Raw genomic sequence first — 22,602 nt, forward strand, 5'->3', positions numbered from 1 at the left:
ATCTCACCCCCTATAAATGTCAGATAAACCAATTTTTTAAAAAATTGTTTTAGTTGGAGGCAGAGACTAGATGGAACTGTAGAAACAGGACTTCCATGGGGCTCTGGCTCCCACCTCCTCCAATTCATGTAAAAGGTGACTCTGAACAAACTTTGCAGCCATATAACCCACAGAATGTCACAGAGAAGCTAACCTCCTGCTGAGGACAGCCCGGCAGGCCAGCAGGAAGCACCCAGCACAGTGCTCTGGGAGCCGACCCCAGTCCCCAGACCTGCTCAAACTGGAGGTTTTAGTCTCAGGATGTCCAGACTAGCTGCCAGCTGGCAGGACGTCAGATCACCAGCAGCTGTGGCAGTTTGCAGAATTATCAACCCATAGACGCTAAGGACAAAGTGAGAGGTCAGTGCAGTGTGGACTTTGGGATCCAGTAGTTCGGGAGTGCGGTCGGCCTTTATCCCCGGAGGGAAAAGCCGCTGAGGCACCATAGCCGTGCAGCCACTGCCCCATGGCAGCTTCAGCTCCTGGCCTGCAGATTGTAGGAGGACCAAGCAACCAGTCTGAGGGGTAATCACTCTTGCTTTAACCTGCTTGGATCTGGATTGCGATCTAGGGTGGAGGTCCTGGGGTGTGTGACCAGCTTGCCAGAGCGTGTGGAGGCTTCAGAGAGGGCACCCAACTAATACTTTTGGCAGCTGAGAAAGCCCTAGCGTTTGGGACAAAGCTTCCCTGTATGGTAGCAGAGTCCTACTGTGGCAAAAAGCCCAAAAGTTTGGCAAAAATCCCAAAAAATTGAGCAGCAACAGTTGCTCTCAACCCAAATTTACACTCCTACTTTGGGAACAAAAAGGATCAAAGCATGGAACAGGAGGAAGACATTGAAGTCAGAACTGCACCCAAAGCTTCCGAGAAACATACGAGTTGGTAACAGGCCATAGAGGACCTTAAGAAAGATTTTGAAAACCAAATAAGAGAAGTGGAGGAAAAATTCAGAAGAGAAATGAGAACGATGCAAGAAAATTATGAAATGAGAGTCAACAACCTGACTGAAGAAAACAATACCTTAAAAATAGACTAACTCAAATGGCAAAAGAGGCTCAAAAAGGCAATGAGGAGAAGAATGCCTGAAAAAGCCAAATTTGCCAGATAGAAAAAGAATCTCAAAAGCTCACTGAAGAGAATCATTCCTTCAGAATTAGATTGGAGCAAATGGAAGCTAGTGACTTTATGAGAAATCAAGATACTATTAAACAGATCCAAACAAATGAAAACATAGAAGGGAATGTGAAATATCTCATTGGGAAAACCACTGACCTGGAAAGTAGATCCAGGAGAGATAATTTAAAAATTATTGGACTACCTAAAAGCCATGATCAAAAAAAGAACCTAGAAATCATCCTTCAAGAAATTCTCAAGGAAAATTGCCCTGATGTTTTTTAGAACCAGGGGGCAAAAAAGAGGTTGAAAGAATCCACTAATCACCTCCTGAAAAAGAACCCAAAAAGAAAACTCCTAGGAAATTATAGCCAAGTTCCAGAATTCCCAGATCAAGGAGAAAATATTACAAGCAGCCAGGAAGAAACAATTTGAGTGTTGTGGAAACACAATTAGGATAACACAGGATATGACCATTTCTACACTGAGGGATCGAAGGGCTTGGAATATGATATTCTGGAGATTAAAGGAGCTGGGATTAAAACCAAGAATCACCTACCCAGCAAAACTGAGTATCATGTTTCAGGGGAAAATATGGTCATTCAGTGGAATAGAGGACTTTCAAACATTCTTGATGAAAAAAACAGAGTTGAATAGAAAATTTAACATTCAGATACAAGAAGCAAGAGAAGTATGAGAAGGTAAACAGGGAAAAGAAACCATAAGGAACTTACCAAAGATGAACTATTTACATCCCTACATGGAAAAACGATAATTGTAACTGATGAAACTTTTCTCAATATGAGAATAGTTGAAGGGAATAGAAATGTGTGTATGTGTGTATACACACACACACACACACACACACACACACACACACATATATATATGTCTGTATAGGAGGGTATATAGGCATATGAATAATACTTACGTGAATGTGTGTATATATGTGTACAGGTATACATAGATAGAGGGCACAGAACCAATTTAATAGGAAGGGATGATACTTAAAAGGTGATATTAAGAGGTGAGAGAGGAATATAATGAGAGGAGATGGGGAGAGACAGAATGGGGTAAACTATCTCATATAGAAGAGGCAAGGGAAAATGGTTACAATGGAGGAGAAGAATAGGAAGGCAAAAGGGAATGGGTCAACCTTACTTTCATTGAATTTGGCTCAGGGAGGGAATGACATACACACTAAATAGGGTATCTCACCCTACAGGAGAGTAGGGGGAAAGGGGATGAGAGCGGGGATGATGAAAGGGAGGGCAGGCTGGGGGGAGGGAAGTTGGAAGCACTCAATTTTGAAAAGGGACAGGATCAAAGTAGAGAATAGAACAAGTGGGAGGTGGGATAGGAGGGAGGGAAATATAGTCAGTCTTTTACAATATATTCACTATGGAAATGTTTTGCATAGCTACCCGTGTACAACTTATATTGAACTGCTTATCTTCCCAGTAAGGGTGGGTGACAAGGGAGGAAGGGGATGAATCTGGAATTCAAAGCTTTAAAATCAAATGTTTAAATATATATATATATATAAATATAAGCTATTATTAATATTTTACATGTAACTGGGAGATAAGATATACAGGCACTGGGGCATAGAGATCCACCGTGCCCTACTGGAAAGTCGGAGGGGGTATGGGAGAAGATATGGGAGAGAGCAGATTGGAGGAGGGGATATCCAGTGTGATTGCTATTTTGGGGTGGTGGGTAGAGGGAAAAATGGGGAGAAGATTTGTAACTCGAAATCTTTCAGAAATGAATGATGTAAATGTTAAGTTAATAAAGCATTTGGTTAAAAAAATTGTTTTAGTTTTCAAAATTGTTGGGACAGACTTCTTTTTTAATCTTTTTTAATCCATTCATTCACCTTCCTCCCCGCCACCCCCCTGCCTTTCCTGATTCTTAGACAATTCAGAAATTTTAAAACAATTCATGTTGAATTTGAATCCCTGCTCCACAGCCTTGTTCTCTTTGACCTTGGGCAAGTCTCTCTTCTTCTCCCTCTTCTTTTCTGGCTCTCAGTTTCCTCATTTGTAAATTGAAGGAGTTGAAGTAGAACTCCAGGGGCACTTTCAGCTTTAAATCTATGATACTGTATTGTCCTTACTAATTTCCTCCTTAACAAAACTGCTCATATTTTACTGTTTTAGTTTTTTCTTCATAAACAAACCCCCTTTCAGTTTCATTTTTCCATATGGTATTCTCTTCACTCTGTCTGAATTTTTATGATACTTAAAACCCTGACTTTGGGGCACATCTTGGGGATGATCTCACTAAGACATGTGGAGGATAAACTCTGATCCGCTGCCCCTTTTTATATCCTTTTTTTGCATGTGCCCCTGTGTTGCATTAAAAAATATGAGTTAAAATTTTTTGTCCTTTATTCTTGTGTGTGTATGTGTGTGTTAGTGATTATAACTCTCCCTCTAGTATCACTTTCTCAGTTAATTCAGTGTTTTGAATGTTTTCTCTCCAATGTATTCATTTTCCTTCTTTCCAAATTGAATTTTACAGGGGTAGTTTTACCCATGTTTTTGGTTCCTAAGAGTTTATATTGATATTATTTTTCTGTCTTCCCCAATGTTAATACCTCTAAATTTAGAATCATCAGATTATTTTGCCAGTGTGCTGTTTACTTATCTTTCTAGAGAGTTAATAAATATTTTAAATTAGAAATGGACTTCAGTACCACCCCGTTTAAAATTCCAGCCCACTGACCCATTGCAGTTTGAATAATATTTCAGTGCATGTGAGGATTTTTCTAAAAGAGAAAGAAATCACTAGTTGATTTGGCTGATGGGTTTTGGTATTACATATGGTTGCATTGGGCGTGCTGTAAAAAAAAAAAAAATACCCCTGCTTCTCATTATTTATAATTCTGTTGCCCCCTAGAGGTTGGCAAGATTTTTCTCCTCCCTGAAATTTTTATTTTCACTTTTAATAAACAGCAAGGGATATAAAATAAGGGATATAAAAATAAGCATTAATTAAAAAATATATAAAAAGGATTGTAGTGGATTGCAGATCAGTTTCAAAATCAAGAAGATCTCGGTTCAAGTTTTTCCTCTTAATTCACACTTAGGGTCTTAGTACTCAGATGAATTCCCAGTACTAATGTAATTATACATCTAGATCACAAAAAAGTACATTCTTAGCACAAAGTAGCTTCAAGGCATTCACTTCCTCCTCTGTTGTTAAAAATAAGTGTTTGCCTATTTCAAATTTTCTGATCTCTCCTCAGTTCTCCAAGATTTTATACAAAAATTATTCTAAGTGGGCTCAGTAAGTACATTTGCTAGTCCCCTTAATATCTTAGTATGCATGCCATCTGAGTCTGCTAATTTTATAAATGTTCACCTTTTCCAAATATTCCCTTACTTGCTTTTTTTTAGTAGCTAACCTTTCAAGTGTTCATTGCATCTATATTATTTGCTAACTTTTAAAAACAATTCTTATAAAAACCAAATTTTTTTTAAATTTCCATTTCTTGGTCAATTTAAATTTAACCTGTGTTTCATGCCTTCCTCCCCATCTACCTTTAACTAGGTTTATTTTATCACTAGCATTTTTCACTCTTTGTTTGCAAAAGACCCTCCTTGACCTCTTTTCTGACATTTAATTCATTGTTACTGACTGTAGTTTTATCTGAAGGCCTTTTACAAGTGAATTCTGTATTGTTCCATTCATCTCTCATTTCTAGCCTATCTTTGTCACTTCCCAGTTCTTTGAATAGTACTTGAAAAGATTTGCCAAATATTTAAAGTCAGTCTGTTGTTCTCTCTCACAAGTTCTTTCTTTCCACTCCCCTCTGTCCTCATCTCCTTTCTCCGCCCTTCTCTTCCTACCTTATCTCCTCTCCCTCTCTCTCCCTTCCCTTTCCCCTCTTTCTCTCCCTTCCCTCCTCTTCCCTCTTTCTTTAACTAGCCTTAGTTATCTGGTCTCCCGTTCCTGAGTTGCTCAGGATATGTGTTTATATTATATATTATATATTTATATATATGTATATACATATATAAACACATATATGTGTTTATATTATATTATATAATCTTTGATTGTTCATCTGGGACTAACAGATTTCTTAATTCCTTCATTTTCACTTTAATGAAATCAATGGAGAATATTCTTGTAGTCTACTATAATGAACTGTGGAGGTTTTCTGTACTCCAGGTGCTATTTCTTCTCCTGTTTGGGGATTTCAGCTCCTAATCTTCAGTCTTGGTCTGACATTTCTGTAAGCAGAGCTATCTACTTGGAGTTTCCTACTTTTGGACAACCTTGTTTTCCTACCTGTCCTTCAGGAACCTGCTCCATGCTCAATTCTATTATAAGCATGTGTGTATCTGAGCCCATTTTGAGAGTTTGTCCTCCATAAGGAGCTTATCATCTGGAGGGCAGTCTTAAACATCAGCAAAGCCTTAAAAAAAATCTGCCTCCATTTCCCATACTTAGTTATGGTAAGGCTCCAGTGCCCAAGAGCAAGAATTCTTCTGGTGAAATATATTTCAGGGTTCTTCTTAAAGGTGATTCTACCTTGTACTTGGTACCCACAACCTTATTCTTTTTTTGTTGTTTTTGTTTTTTGTTAAACTGAATATTTTGTTTGTTTTCGTAGCTATTTAAGGTTTTTGTTTTGTTTCATTTTTGTATTTTGCACTGGGCCCACCAGTGAGTGAGTGCTTTCACTTATCTCAAACCTCAGTTTTTGTTTCCTGGTTTGTTTTTTTTATCCTCACTTAGAAACCCTGGGAGTTGTTTTAGGTGTCATGATTTTTCCTTTGTTTTCAGCATCTTAATATATCCGTGCTTTTTTTCCCCTAACATTAGTATCATTTTCTTAAAATTGGGATCCTGTGAAGTTTTGAAAGATTAGAGCTTCAGAGTTTCTAACAACTGTTGGTGACATTAGAATGAATTTTTAGCTCATACTCCTCACCTCATGCAAATATCATTGCTTTCCTTTTTCCCCAAAGTTATTCCCTCTAATCTCATTGTTGCTGTATATTTTGACTGGCAGATCCTCAAGCTTTTAGTACCTCTCCTACATGCATGTGTGTATATATAAAATTGTGCTACCACTTTAGTGTCCTTAATAGATGATAATATTGACTTTTTTCCTCCTTTTCTCTCCATACCCCCTTTTTGTGAGAAGTGAAAATAAATTAATGTATTATCATTGACATTTTATGCAAGTCTGGATTATTTTCTAAAGAAAAACTGTTCGTCTGCAACAAGCATATGCTAATAGTGTATCTGTATCTTTCAACTTAAACTGCCTGGCAGGCATGTATTTGAACTCCAAATGATATATAATAACACAATTCATAGTTGATCATACAATTATGTAGGACTCACTAATTTCAGAAAACTCATCTCTCACATTTTGTTGGCACACACAACTTGGTCTCATTATGTTCATTTGCATTCGGTGCTAGCAGAATAGTAGGACCTAAATATTTTTTATGCTTTAGCTGTCTTTTACTTTTTTCTTCAAGGGCTTTAAAATTTCCTTCAACTGTCTAGATTCTGACTTACAGAAGTAACTAATTTTCACCCATCTGTAGCAGCAAGCACCCCAAGCATCCTCAGCGTTTGCAGCTACCACAGGTTCTTGGATCTGCTTTGTTAAAGGAAAGCAACTCAAAATGGGTTAACAAGCTTACTTTAATCAGTCAGACATATATCGTTTACCTTGTTCAGGGGAAAAAGGTCAGCACCCCGAACCTCAAAGCATACAGGCAGAATTATCAAGACAGAAACAGATCAAGTAGACAGATTTCCAAATTGTCCAACCATTACATCTATACCCAGTCAACATCTGGGTTTCCACATCTGGGTTTTTCAAAGCCAGGGGACTCTCAACAGCGGCTTCCCAGAATTCAGATCAAATCACAGAACACTTCTCAAAGTGAGTCCCAAAAACAAAGCTACACATCAGGGCCTACACAGCCCTCTCCTGGCTCAGAGAATGCAACAACCCCATTGACCCACTGGCCAATCAAGAAGTATCTACTGAAAAACAAGCCTCCCCCACCCCAGGCTTCAGGTGCACATTAGCCTAGGGACAGGGAAGATCTCTAAAATTTACATTCTTATTACACCATCTTATCAAAGATCTATGATAAGTGAGTCCTTTTTTTCTTAGGAAACTTTTCTACTTCTCCCTTATCTTCCCATAATCCTGAGTACAATGGTAGGCATTCAAAAAATATTCAGTGTTCTGACTTTCCTCTATATGTGACTCTGTATCTCTCAGTTTTCTTTATTTTGTTCCTTTTGTCCTGTTTTCTCCAAACTGCTTGTCATTTTCTACAATGACAAAGCTGACATTATGATTTCTCTCTCTTAACATTTTTGTTTCTTAAGACTTATTAGAAAATAGGGGCAGCTAGGTGTTGCAGTGAGTAAAGCGCCGGCCCTGGAGTCAGGAGGACCTGAGTTCAGTTCTAGCCTCAGACACTTAACACCCACACAAATAAAAAACTAGCCATGTAACCTTGGACAAGTTACTTAACCCCAATTGCCCTCCAAAAGGCAAAAAAAAAAAAAAGTTATCAGAAAATACATTTACATTTCTGTAAAATGAAAACTAATTTGTTTCCAAATCTGATAAGAACTGGTCCTATACAAACCCCCTTTTCTTCAAGGCATAGGCTTCTAGAGAGCCTTTCCTATTTTCCCCTGATTTCCCATAGCACATGCTGATTATATATGTCTTCTATTATTCTTTAATTCTCTCACATGTGTATCTTGTGATTTATAATTAGCATGAAGACAAGGACCAATTTTTTTACATTTTATTCCTTTCCCCTCTCCACTCCTTGACACAAGAGCCTAGAATAATGCAAAGTGAATCCTGGGTACCAATGAATACTTGCTTGAATAGGATTGAATATGTTTGATGCTCTCATACGGGCTCAGAGAATAGACTACTGTGCCTGTGGTCATCCTGCTTCCAAAAAATCTCTTTCCTTTGTCTCATGGGAACATAGTTCTCTCTACTAGTTGGGATTCAATATGGAAGTTCTCTTGTGAACTCCCATTTTTGTTTTATTTAATTGTTCATTGATTTTTAAAAAATTTTTCTTCCCTTTCCCCCATCTTTTCTTTCTTTTACCTCACTTGACCTTTCACCTTCCTGCTCTAGCCCAGACCTATTGATTTCACACTCATCTTCTGATTAGACATTAGAGGATCAATCCTTGGGGAACTAGAATCTGCTTAGAGTACCACATGAATACTTGTCAGGGTTGACTACATGCTGATGATTTGTTTGCTTTTTTTAGCTTAAATCCTGCTTTTGCTTGAAGGATCAGAAACTTATCACAGTTTCTGAAATTCTTTACTAAATATGCTAGACAATAGCTTTTACCCTGACTTTCCTCCCCCTCCAAGCTAATAGTGTTTTAGAAGGTATTTCTCTCCTTGCCCCTTTCACCTTCCCAACCTCAATTCCACCCTCATTATCTTAGCACTCTCTACTCCAAACCTTGTGCAGGACATTAAAAAGTCTTCGAGAAGATGGTTGTGAATAGTTGCTTTTATGGTTGTGCCCTTCTAGTTGATGGTGGTGGTTGGTGGTCAAGCCCCAAAAGCTATTCGAAGTGTGGAGTGCTATGACTTCAAGGAGGAGCGATGGCATCAGGTTGCTGAGTTGCCTTCAAGACGATGTCGAGCAGGTAAGGGTCCTTGTTCAGTGTCCATCCTCTGCTACAGAAAGCTGATCAAGTCCAAAGGGCTTGAGACTTACTGCCATCTTACAAAGAAAAGACTCTCCAATAGAAAACTTTGTATTGAAATTGTTCATTGACCAAATGGTAGCTCAGGAACACTTTGCAGGCTACAGTTGTGTCTACTATAATTCTTTTTAACTGTCTTTTTTTTCTTTGAGGTAATTGGAGTTAAACAACTTTCCCAGAGTCAGCCACTAAGGGTCTGAGGCTAGATTTGAACTCAGGTCCTCCTGATTCCAAGGCCTATACTCTATCCACTTCACCATCTAGCTGCTGCAGCAGTTGTCTGTCTTCATCTGTTCCTTGCCCCCTGTTTCCATACCTCCTAAGTGCCATCTGGTGTAAGGTGAGGAAGATAGTGAGGGATGGGTCTAATAATAAGATACAGTTACTCTTGCTACAAGATTTGGGAATTAATTGGGGCAGGGACACTTAGCCAGGTTCCAGAAAGTGCCATTTTGACCACAGTCACTTTCCTTGCTTTCTTCTTTCAACTGCAGAGATAACAATAATGACAGGGGCTAGTAAAATTTGCCTCCCATGTCCATGAATAGTAAACATATACACAGAAATTTAGGGACTCATTTCCTCCATGGTGAGGTGAGTTTCATTGTTTTTATATTGTTGGCATTTCAGCCAAGAATACATTTAGATTAGACTTTGATAGTATGTAATAATGGGTTTGGGGAGGCATGATTCCATTTGTATGCATGAGGGGATGTTATTTGTATATATGTATCTTATAGAGGCATGTGCTGTATTATATTGCAGCCTTCAATTTCAGTCCTCAGTGGAGTGATGCACTGTGAGTTAGAGACACTAGCTAGGGGTCCCTAAACAGGAAGTCTGAGGGGAAGGTAAGGACCTCATACAGAGGTCTTGCATTTTTATAACTTTTTAAAATACCTTCAGGGGGCAGCTATGTGGCACAGCATTTAGAGTGCTAGGCTTGGAGTTAGGAAGACTCATTTTGTGTTCACATCGGGCCTCAGAAACTTACTAGCTATGTGTGACTGTGGGCAAGTTACTTAACCCTATTTGTTTCAGTTTCCTCATCTGTAAAATGAGCTGGAGAAGGAAATAGCAAGCCACTCCAGTATCTTTGCCAAGAAAAGTAGTACATAACTGAAAAACAACTGAACAATAAAATTATCTTTGTATTTATTCCTTTTATTTTTATATTTGTATTTATTGGCTCCTTTATTAGAATGTTAATTACTTGAATGTAAAAATTGTTTCATTCTTTTTACTTATATCTCTAGTGCCTGGTACATGATAGGTTCTTCATAAATACTTATTAATTGATTACTGTAACTTTCATACTCAACTGTAGTGATCAGTTCATCCCAGCCTGAAATCTTTTAAATTTAACCAATATCTAGTAAATGCCCACTTAAAAATTTTTTTCAATTTATTTATTTACTTGTAGTTTACACATTCAGTTACACAATCCCTTGAGTTCCAAATTTTCTCCCTCTCCCCCCGCCCAAAGGCAGTATGCAGTCAAATACAAGTTCTACAGATAACCTTCATATTAAACATTAGTCAAGTTGTAAAGAAGGATTATAACCCATGGAGTGAACAACAAGAAAGAAGGAATGAAACAAAACAAAACACAAAAGAGAGAGAGCAGGTAGTTTGCTTCAATCTGCATTCAGACTCTGTAGTTCTTTCTCTAGATGTGGATATCCTTTCCATCATGAGTCTTTTAGAGTTGTCTTCTAACCTTGCATTACTGAGAGGAGCCCAGTCCATCAAAGTTAGTCATCACAGATACGGTGTGTCTGTAATGGTGTACAAAGTTCTCCTGGTTCTGCTCTTCTCACTCAGCATCAGTTTATATAAGTCTCTCCAGGTTATTATGAAGTCTCTCTGCTCCTCATTTCTTATAGCACAATAGTGTTCCATTACATTCATATACCACAACTTGTTTAGCTATTCCCCAGTTGATGGGTATCCCCTTGATTTCCAATTCTTTGTCATCACAAAAAGAGCTGCTATAAATATTTCTGTACATACGGCTCCTTTTCCCACTAAATGCCCACTTTTTAGACAAACAACTGCACTAGGCATTGTCAGTCATACAAAATAAAAAAGTTCCTTGAGGATAGGGATCATGACTTGTTAATTTCTTTCTCTCTCCTAATGCCTAGCACATGATATCACATTGTAGGCAATGAAATGTTTGTGAAATAAACAAATGACATCTTAAGTCCTGGTCCACTAGGAGTATGAAGTCTTTTTAGGAAAGAAGATATAAATATCTAAAAGCTAAATAACAATAAAAGATTTAAGTAATTATTTAAGATAGTAGAAAAAGCATCTTAAGACATGATTAATTGCAAATAAGTTGTGTTAGCAACAATTCTATGATGAGAAAGGTCATTTCATATTGGAATGATCAAGGAAGACCTTATGGATAAGTTTAGATAGTAATCTTCTTTAGGACAGAGACTATCTTTTTATTAATTGTATCCCTAGTGCTTATCACAATACCTGTTACATTTTAGGCGTTTAATAAATGTTTATCATACAGCAAATAAACTCTTTGAACATAGCAAAAGATTCTTATTGGTAGGAACCCTTTGGAACAAGAGAATGACATGATCAAATGGTATTTTAGGAAAATCAGTGTAGTGGCACTGTGTGGTATAGACATGCCTTCTTTAAGTATATTCCCTGCTTGTTCCTGAGCTTCTACCCATGGTTCATGAAAGCATATAATAACAAATTTAATTTTAAAATCATTATAAACATACAAGATGTTCAAATAGAAGTTGTGAAGAAGGGGTAATTCAGGTTCAAATAAGTGGAAAAAGAAGGAATAATAAGAAATAATTTAAGTCTATACACGTTCTTGAAAAAGCCACATTAATTAAATGGTGCCTAAAAATCCATACCACAATAATAACACAGAAAAGAATAAAAACTCAATAATTATCTAAGTATGGAGTTGAGCAGTAATTCTCTAGACATGTTTAGTCAGTATTTCATTAGGTATCAAGTACAAACCAGGAACATTTGATGGGTCACAAAGCAGTCTTCAGTAGTAGCACATTGAGCATAATGTAGTTCTTAATGGATGTGTTCCTGTCACAGGTATGGTTTACATGGCTGGCCTCGTTTTTGCTGTGGGTGGTTTTAATGGCTCGTTAAGAGTTCGAACTGTTGATTCCTATGATCCAGTTAAAGATCAGTGGACCAGCGTAGCTAACATGAGAGACCGGAGAAGCACACTAGGAGCTGCTGTGTTAAATGGCCTATTGTATGCGGTCGGGGGATTTGATGGAAGTACAGGTAAATTTCGTTCTGCTCTTCTCTCCTTTATGGCCTCTCACCTGGTCAAGACAGATGAATGAGTAATATCAAACTAAACACTTCAATGTTGGTTTTTTTTTTGCTTTTGGGTGGACAGTTGGGGTTAAGTGACTTGCCCAAAATCTAATGTGACTAGTAAGTGTGTCAAGTATCTGAGGTCAAATCTGAACTCAGGTCCTCCTGACTCCAGGGCCGGTGCTCTATTCACTGCACCACCTAGCTGCCCCTAAATTAAAACCTTTTTTTTTTTTTCGGCTTTAACACTTCAATGTTTTAAAAGATTCATGATAAGGATTTTCCTGTAAATCTTGTAAGAGTACTGATTATATGTACCAGAAAAAAAAAATTTTTTTTTTTTTGGCCTAGACCTCTGATTTTCTCAATGGAAGCATATCAGCAACTAGTCTATAACTAATAGTCTTAGAAAATTGCTGGGAGGTCACAGCTTAAGTGATACAGCTGCTGTTGTACCTAAGGGAAAAATTCAACTCAAGTCTCCTGACTTCAAAGCCTGCTGTTTACCCTCTATACCATATCTACTTGCCTTTTTTGATCTGGGCCTCTGATTATATTGGTATAAGGAAAACCCAATGAGAAAACTACCTTGGCTCATACAGATCTTTACCTAATCTGCAATTTGTAATCCTAGAGAGTTTCCTGGGGCACCCATTTAGGGTCACATAGTATCAGAGATGGGAACACATAACACCTATATAAACTTAGTTATATATTCTGTTATTTTCTTTCTCTTCATATCATCCTAATTAGCATAGCTAATTTAAATGGCCCGAAAACAATTCATAATTTTTAAAAAGGCAGTTCAATTATTTTACATTTTAGAAGAACAAATAAAGCCCAAATAGTCTTCAGATGATAGTGTTTGCCTTTAGAAATTAGAAAGAATAATGATGTATTGGGGTTTGTTACAGGTTTGTCATCTGTGGAAGCATATAACATGAAGGCTAATGAATGGTTTCATGTTGCACCAATGAATACAAGGAGGAGCAGTGTTGGTGTAGGGGTTGTTGGAGGTATGTAGGTAATTCTTTCATTGGAGCTTCCACTTACTAGTTCTGGGCACATGGCTTCCTGAATCTTAGGTGAGAGCAATGGGATCTTCCATATTCTAGAATTAGAATCATATAATTTTTGTTTCAAGAGTTGGAAAGGGCAGTAGAGATTATAGGATCATAGCTCTAGAGCTAAAAAGGCTCTCAGATGCCATTTTGTCCAACTCTCTCATTTTATAGATGAGGAAACTGAGGCCTCAAGAGGTAGAAGGCCTTCCTCAAAGGCACCAGGTTATTAGTCAATGGGCAGAACTGTTATACAATTTTATTTCCTGATATTCAGAGACTAGGCTGTTTGGATTATGCCAAATGCTATAATTACTGGTAAACAGAAGAACCTTTTAGAAAAAGTAAAGTAGTGATGAGCCCAAATTTAGAATCATCCTAGGTCCAAAGGCAAGGCAGCTAGGCTTCTTAATTTGACTAAGAGAAGAGTTATGCCTTGGGTTTTTCCTTCCTTCTTGTAATGTCTTGCATGTTTTACACAAGCCAAGCCAAGCTTTATTTAACATTGTTTTGAAATTTTCTCCATTTGACTTGGAGAATTTTGGTTTTAAATTTCCATTTTCATGGTATTGATTTCCCTCCTAGTGGAAAAAGTGTAATTAGTGAGCTTTCTATCATCCAGATCATCAATGAAAAGATATATTGCCACCCCTAGGTCAATATCATCTGCAAGGCATCCCCGGATGGAGTTTTATCAATCTATCAGTTCAGTGCAGTGAATATTTTATTGGTAGTCTTCCATGGGCAAAACACCAGGAGTCAAAGACAGAATAAAACTAATACCAGTTCTCAAGAGGGATATTCTACTATAGATGATAGAAGTAGGTAGCATTTATGTAGCATTTTTAAGGTGTGCAAAGCACTTTCCAAATATTATCTCATTTTATTCTCACAACAGTCCTGATGAGGAAACTGAGGCAGATAAAGGTTAAATAACTTGTTTAGGGTTGCACAGTTAAAAAGTATCTGAAACAGGATTTGAACTCAGGTCTTCTTGACTCTAGGTCCAGGTTTAATCCTCTGCACCACCTAGACACTGTCCATAAATCACTGTAATACAAATCTGAATATGGTAAGTGTATAGGAAATAGCCAAACAGAACATTATGGAATATCTGAGGAAGGAAAGATCATTTCCATGTGGTCAGGGATCAGGGAAAGTTTCTTGAAGACAATGGATCTTGCAGAAAGGGGAAAATTTCATCTGGTATATGGCAATGATGGAAGTGATGTACTGTACATTTTTCATGTGGGGGACAGGGCATGTAAATGCACTGAGGGTGCAAGAAAGGGCAGGACAAGATCAGAGGAATAAATCCTTTGGCTGGAACACAGAGTACACGAAGGAGAGTGACTTAAAGCTGTAATTTTGGGTTAGAGCCCCAATTTTGGAAGTCTTTGTAACAGTGCTGGCTGTAACCTGGAATCAGGTTAAATCCTTCCTCCCTCCACATACTCAGTGATCTGATAACACTGGCCTTTTTGCTGTTTCACCCCTATGGCTCTCCATCTCTCACTTCTGAGCATTTTCACAGGCTGTCTTCCATGCCTGGAATGCTCTCCATTCTCATCTTTGACTCCTGTCTTCTGGCTTCCCTCAGGCCTTTCTTGTCAGTCCTTAGTCTATGTTAGTGCCTTCTGAGAAAACCCCCAGTTTATTTTGTATATATTTTGTTAGTACATAATTCTTTTGCATGCTGTTTATCATTTTAAACTGTAAGCTCCTTGATGGCAGGGACTATTTCTTGTCCTTCTTAGTAACCTCAGTGCTTAGCATAGTGCCTGGCACATAGTAGGCCCTTAATAAATGCTTATTAACTGACTACTGACTTATCCAAGGTCACAATCTTGGACAAGTCATATAGCCTTCTTGTACCTCAGTTTCCTCATCTGTAAAATGAGGAGTTTTAATTAGATGACCTCTGAGATCATATCCAGCTCTTCACCTCTGACCTTTTGACCATCCCTTCATCTATAAGAAGGCAGTGCTTTAAAGCACTGTATACAAAATCAACAGTTTTTATCAAGGAAGAACTCATGTTGTTACTGAGGGAGAAAAGCAGTCCTGGCATATTCTTAGCCAGGACAGTATCTTTTAGAAATCTGGCTTACTTTGTGATCCTGCTTCCAGGCTTGTTGTATGCTGTGGGGGGTTATGATGGAGCATCCCGTCAGTGTCTCAGCACCGTGGAATGTTATAATGCAGTCACAAACGAGTGGAGCTATATCTCAGAAATGAGCACCCGCAGGAGTGGAGCAGGTAAACATAGTCCCAAGTGAGCACATGAATTCCAAGGGTGGCTTAGTGTACGCGGATAGATGAGATGATTCATTGGCACCCCTTATACCATCTGGAAAAAAATTGGAATTCCAAGTGCTAATGATAGAGCCTTACTTTATATGGGTTTGCAATGGTCTTCTCATTCAGTTTGGTGCCCTAATTTCAGAGCCCTAGCAATGACTATTGAGGTCCTTTTGGAACTGCCATTTCTCTTGCATCGCATCAGATTCAGTTGTGCTTTTGTCAAAATTTACCTTACCTGCCTATGCTGTTGCCAGAGCCTGTGAATGGGAACATGTATTTTGAGCCAATTCTGGGGCATGGGATTGCGTGTGGCAATCCAACTGTAACTGGGCTGAAATTTGCTTCTGTTTTGTGTTTTCTAGGAGTTGGAGTATTAAACAATTTACTCTATGCTGTGGGCGGTCATGATGGACCACTAGTAAGAAAAAGCGTGGAAGTTTATGATCCTACCACTAATACATGGAAACAAGTGGCAGATATGAACATGTGCAGAAGAAACGCAGGTACTTAATTGCATTTAAGAGCAGAGAAGTCTTTATTGCAGTTGTCTTTAAAGCTTTTTACTAATAGGGATCATTATTAATTTTGTGAAAAAACCAAGCTGATAATGTACCCTGGGAATGATTTTTAGCTACTAAAAGTAGCAAGACTTCGCAATTGATCTGATACTTGTAAACACTCTAAAAACAAAGTGAGAGGGGAAACAAGATAAACAAAATTAATTTTGAGAAGGAACCATGCCATGCCCTTATATTTGTGTACTGTTTCCTGCCTTCAGGCAACTAGGTGGCACAGTGTTGCCAGGCCTGGAGTCAGGAAGGTTCATCTTCTTGAGTTCATATTCAAACTCAAACTCAAATTAGCTCTGCAACCTTGGGCAGGTCCCTTAATTCTATTTACCTCAGTTTCCTCGTCTGTAAAATGAGCTGGAGATGGAAATGGCAAACCACTCTAGTATCTTTGCCAAGAAAACCCCAATGGGGATTGGGAAGAATTAGAAATTAATGAAAACAACTAAACAACAAAAAACTTTCTCTGTATGTATGTTTTCAAAATCTAAGTTGGTGGTGACTCCCCTATGCATCCACATCAGACTTTAGATCAGACTCAACATTTTTTTCTTCTCATCAGAATTCTGTTCTTGAGTTTCCCATCCCTCTGGAGCTTACTTCCCTTGTAAGAATTTCAGTCCATAAGGTACTACCTAAACTTCCTTTGTTGTATTATGGCAAAATTCTGAATAATTGAAATCCCCTAATACTGCTATTCAATGCCGCTATGTCAGACTTGTTATTTGTTCCTGGGATTCCTCACTGATTTTCTCTTTCTGCCCAGGTGGCATACTCTTAACAATGAAATTATTTATTTTTCTCTCTAATGCTCTTCATCCAGATGCTTTCCATCATTTTCCCCATGTCTTATTGCCAGACCTCCATACACAAGTCTACTTTTCTAATATAGTGTGCTACCTCCCTTATACCCATCCTATTACTTTTGAACAAGATAGACTCATCCAGAGCTATACTCTAATCTAGACTCCAGCCCACTAAGTCTCAGTGATACCTTTGAGGTCAAAGGAGCCTCCATATATTAGGCCTCTGGTTCTGCTTTTTTCACTAAACATTGATCATTTGTGTAGACTTGTGAATCTCTAGGTTACAAGTGGCTCCATTCTTGGATTTTGTCCCTTGTGATCTCCTGTTCTTCCTTCACTGTAGCTACTCTTTTCTTTTATCTAGTTTGATAAATATGTTTGTGTGTATTTTTTAAAAGCAGTTTTCTCCTTTTTTGTCTTTTTTTAATTTTTTTATCAAATGCTTATTAACTTCTAGTTTACATCATTCATTTCTGCAAGATTTCAAGTTACAAATTTTCCCCCGTTTTTCCCCAACCCACCACCCCAAAATAGCAATCCCACTGGATATCCCCTCCTCCAATCTGCTCTCTCCCATATCTTTTTCATACCCCCTCTGACTTTCCAGTAGGGCATGTGTAATGCGAATGTAAATTTTAAAGATCTTCCCTACCCCTAGGCTAAAGTGCACCTGAAGCCTGGGGTGGGAGGCTTGTTTTTCAGTAGATACTTCTTGATTGGCCAGTGAGTCAATAAGATTGTTACATTCTCTGAGCCAGGAGAAGGCTATATAAGCCCTGATGTGTAGCTTTGTTTAGGGACTCACTTTGAGAAGTGTTCTGTGATTTGATCTGAATTCTGGGAAGCCGTTGTTGAGAGTCCCCCGGCTTTGAAAAACCCAGATGTGGAAACCCAGATGTTGACTGGGTATGGATGTAATGGTTGGACAGTTTGGAAAGCTGTCTACTTGATCTATTAATGTCTTGATAATTCTGTCTGTATGTTCTGAAGTTCGGGGTGCTGATCTTTTTCCCCTGAACTAGGTAAATGATATACATCTGACTGATTAAAGTAAGCTTGTTAACCCATTTTGAGTTGCTTTCCTTTATCAAAGCAGATCTAAGAACCTGTGGTAGCAGCAAACCCTGAGGACGCGCTTGGGGTGCTTGCCACTACAGCATGGTGGATCTCTATGCCCCAGTGCCTGTATATCTTATTTCCCAGTTACATGTAAAATAATATTAATGATAGTATATATGTATATATATTTAACCATTTGATTTTAAAGCTTTGAATTCCAGATTCATTCCCTTCCTTCCTTGTCACTCACCCTTACTGGGAAGATAAGCAATTCAATATAGTTTGTAAATGTGTAGCTTTGCAAAATATTTCCATAGTGGATATATTGTAAGAGACTGACTATATTTCCCTCCCTCCTATCCCACCTCCCACTTGTTCTATTCTCTACTTTGATCCTGTCCCTTTTCAAAAGTGGGTGCTTCCAACTCGCCTCCCCCCAGCCTGCCCTCCCTTTCATCATCCCCCCTCTCTCATCCCCTTTCCCCCTACTCTCCTGTAGGGTGAGATACCCTATTTAGTGTGTATGTCATTCCCTCCCTAAGCCAAGTTCAGTTCTTCCCCTCCATTGTAACCATTTTCCCTTGCCTCTTCTGTATGAGATAGTTTACCCCATTCTGTCTGTCCCTATCTCCTCTCATTATATTATTCTCTCACCTCTTAATTTCACCTTTTAAGTATCATCCCTTCCTATTAAATTGGTCCTGTGCCTTCTATATATATACATTCACATATGTATTCGTATGCCTATATACCCTCCTATATAGACGTATATATGCATGTGTGTATGTATAAATATATACATTTCTATTCCCTTCACCTATTATCATACTGAGAAAAGTTTCATCAGTTATAATTATCATTTTTCCATGTAGGGATGTAAATAGTTCAACTTTGGTACGTTCCTTATGATTTCTTTACCCTGTTTACCTGCTCATGCTTCTCTTGCTTCTTGTATCTGAATGTCAAATTTTCTATTCAACTCTGGTTTTTTCATCAAGAATGCTTGAAAGTTCTCTATTCCACTGAATGACCATATTTTCCCCTGAAACATGATACTCAGTTTTGCTAAGTAGGTGATTCTTGGTTTTAATCCCAGCTCCTTTGACCTCCAGAATATCATATTCCAAGCCCTTTGATCCCTCAGTGTAGAAACTGTCAGATCCTGTGTTATCTGTGTTTCCACAATATTCAAATTGTTTGTTCCTGGCTGCTTGTAATATTTTCTCCTTGATCTGGGAATTCCGGAACCTGGCAAGTTTTCTTTTTGGGATCTTTTTCAGGAGGTGATTGGTGGATTCTTTCAACCTCTATTTTGCTCCCTGGTTCTAAAAAAACATCAGGGCAATTTTCCTTGAGAATTTCTTGAAGGATGATTTCTAGGTTCTTTTTTTGATCATGGCTTTCAGGTAGTCCAATAATTTTTAAATTATCTCTCCTGGATCTACTTTCCAGGTCAGTGGTTTTCCCAATGAGATATTTCACATTGCCTTCTATTTTTTCATTTTTTTTGGATCTGTTTAATAGTATCTTTTTTAGGGGCGGCCAGGTACCGTGTTTCCCTGATAATAAGACACTGTCTTATTAATGTTTTTGGACAGAAAAACACCAGAGGGCATATTTTCAGGGGAGGGCTTATTTTAATGAACATTGACAGCAATTTTAATAAACAGGAAAATGTGAACAAAAAAATGTACTTTATTCAATAAGCAAATCACTGGGGAAGAACAGGATGATGTGCTCACTGCTGCAGCTCTGATTGGATGCAGCTCGGAGTGCGGTGTGTGTTTCACCGGGGGGGGGGGGGGAGAACGGTGCATACAGAGGGTACCATAATGTAGCGTGTAGCGCAGGGGATCACCTTCACTACAGTAGCAATCTCAATAGGGCTTATTTTCGGGGGAGGGCTTATTTTAGAGGAATCTTACACAGTAAGGGGAGGGCTTATTTTCGGGATAGGTCTTATTATCAGGGAAACACGGTAGCACAGCAAGTAAGAGCACCGGCTCCAGTGTTGAGAAGACCTGGAGATCGAATCCCAGGCTTAGACACTTAGCACCCACCCAGAAATACCTGGCCGTGTAACCTTGAGCAAGTTACTTAACCCCAGTTGCTTGGGGGCGGCCAGGTGGCTCAGCGAGTAAGAGCACCGGCTCCAGTGTCGGGATGACCTGGATCAAATCCGGGCTCAGATATTCAGCACCACACCCAGAAATAACTGGCTGTGTAACCTTGAGCAAGTTACTTAACCCCAATTGCTTAAAAAAAAAATAAAATAGTATCTTTTTTATTTTTGCCTATTTTTTTGCCTTTTTTTTTTTTGGAGGGCAATTGGGGTTAAGTGACTTGCCCAAGGTCACATGGCTAGTTTTTGTGTTAAGTGTCTGAGGCCAGATCTGAAGCCAGGTCCTCCTGACTCCAGGGCCGGTGCTCTATTCACTTCGCCACCTAGCCGCCCCCTGTTTAATAGTATCTTGATTTCTCATAAAGTCACTAGCTTCCATTTGCTCTAATCTAATTCTGAAGGAATGATTCTCTTCAGTGAGCTTTTGAGATTCTTTTTCCATCTGGCAAATTTGACTTTTTAAGGCATTCTTCTCCTCATTGCCTTTTTGAGCCTCTTTTGCCATTTGAATTAGTCTGTTTTTAAGGTGTTGTTTTCTTCAGTCAGGTTATTGACTCTCATTTCATAATTTTCTTGCATCATTCCCATTTCTCTTCCCAATTTTTCCTCCACTTCTCTTATTTGGTTTTCATAATCTTTCTTTAAGTGTCCTCTATGGCCTGTAACCAGCTCGTATTTTTCTTGGAAGCTTTTGGTGCAGGAGTTCTGACTTCACTGTCTTCCTCCTGTTCCATGCTTTGATCCTTTTTGTCCCCAAAATAGGAGTGTAAAGTTGGGTTGCTCTGTTTGCTTTGCTTCCTTTGCATGCTGATGTTGCCGCTCAATTACTTGACTTTTGGGCTTTTTGCCACAGTAGGGCTCTGCCACCAGATAGGGAAGCTTTGTCCCAAATGCTAGGGTTTCTCAGCTGCCAAAGGTATTAGTTGGGTGCCCTCTCTGCAGCCTCCACACGCTCTGGCCAGCTGGTCACACACTCCAGGACCTCCACCCTAGACCGCAATCCAGATCCAAGCAGGTTAAAGCAAGAGTGATTACCCCTCAGACTGGTCTCTTGGTCCCCCTGCACTCTGCAGGCCAGGAGCTGAAGCTGCCACAGGGCAGTGGCTGCATGGCTATGGCACTTCAGTGGCTTCTCCCTCCAGGGGATAAAGGCCAACTGCACTCCCAAAGTACTAGATCCCAAAATCCACACTGCACTGACCTCTCACTTTGTCCTTAGCATCTATGGGTTGATAATTCTGGAAACCACCACAGTTGCTATTGATCTGAAGTCCCGCCAACTGGTAACTGGTCAGGCCACCCTGAGGCTAAAACCTCCAGTTTGAGCAGGTCTGGGGACTGGGGTTGGCTCCCAGAGCCCTGCACTCACTGCTTCCTGCTGGCCTGCTGGACTTTCCTCAGCAGGAGGTTAGCTTCTCTGTGGCATTTTGTGGGTTCTATAGCTCCAAAATTTGTTCAGAGTCACCTTTTACATGAATTGGAGGAGGTGGGAGCCAGAGCCCCATGGAAGTCCTCTTTCTACTCTGCCATCTTGACTCCGCCCCCTGTCTTTTTTATTTTAATGACTTTTTGATTAGATTTGCAAGACATCAGGAAAATATATGATTAGATTTGCAAGACATCAGGAAAATATATTCTTGCCAGCCCGGACATCCTTAAGTTGTCATTAAGAAATCCACTTCCCATTCCGAGCCACCATCTTCTTAACTAGTTGTTCATCCAATATGCAAATGCCACAAAGCTAGGAGGGCTAAGTCAGATTCAGATAGATCTTGCCAGACTGGAGCATTGGGCTTAAATCCAACAAGATGAAAATGAATAAGGATACATATTTATTCTTGAGTTCCAAAAAGCAACTTCAGAAATATAAAGTGAAGGAAGGATGGTTATTACTAAAGCTTTATGTTTGAAAAATTAAATTCTTTTCATATTTATGTAAATATGTATGTATATTATCTTCTAAAATCCTCTACCAAGAAGTATGGTGGGAGAGACAATGTACAAAGCTAGCAGAAAGTTGAGGGGAAGAAACAGAGTGCCTTTAGTCTCTGCAGTTCAGCACATTTTTAATAACTTGAACACACACCTGGGTGACCTACTTGTTAAAATTACAGATGACAGAAGGCTTGAAAATATGACAGTCATGTCAGATAATAGAGCCTGAGTCCAGAAAGATCTTGACAGATTGGAACAATTGAAACTGAATTTTTAAAAATATATAATAGTTATAAAAGTTCTCAATTGGGGTTGAGAAAAATAAATTTTTTAAATACAAAATGAGAAAGGCTTAGCCAGACAACAATTCTTGTGAAAAAGACCTAAATGAATTGCAGCCATCAGAAGAGTAACATTGCAGCCAAAACACAATGTTTTTGAGGCTTCATTAAAACAAGGGATATGATGATTTCTCTATTCTCTTTCCTGAGCAGTTAGTCAGTAAGCATTTTTTTA

General features: G+C 38.8%; 1 protein-coding gene across 1 annotated transcript in view; it reads left to right on the top strand.

Moving 5' to 3' along the window:
* KLHL2 (kelch like family member 2) overlaps positions 1–22,602 on the top strand; it is a 178,529-nt gene that overhangs the window by 145,378 nt on the left and 10,549 nt on the right. The window contains exons 9-13 of the mRNA XM_069097792.1: positions 8,726–8,843; positions 11,997–12,194; positions 13,145–13,246; positions 15,422–15,550; positions 15,958–16,098. Coding sequence (XP_068953893.1) covers positions 8,726–8,843; positions 11,997–12,194; positions 13,145–13,246; positions 15,422–15,550; positions 15,958–16,098 — 688 coding nt within the window. The remainder of the gene's footprint in view (positions 1–8,725; positions 8,844–11,996; positions 12,195–13,144; positions 13,247–15,421; positions 15,551–15,957; positions 16,099–22,602) is intronic.

This window comes from Petaurus breviceps, unplaced genomic scaffold, assembly GCF_028583685.1.
Source record: "Petaurus breviceps papuanus isolate PSGF00001 unplaced genomic scaffold, PetGlider_PUasm1.0 126, whole genome shotgun sequence".
Classification (NCBI taxonomy): Eukaryota; Metazoa; Chordata; class Mammalia; order Diprotodontia; family Petauridae; genus Petaurus; species Petaurus breviceps.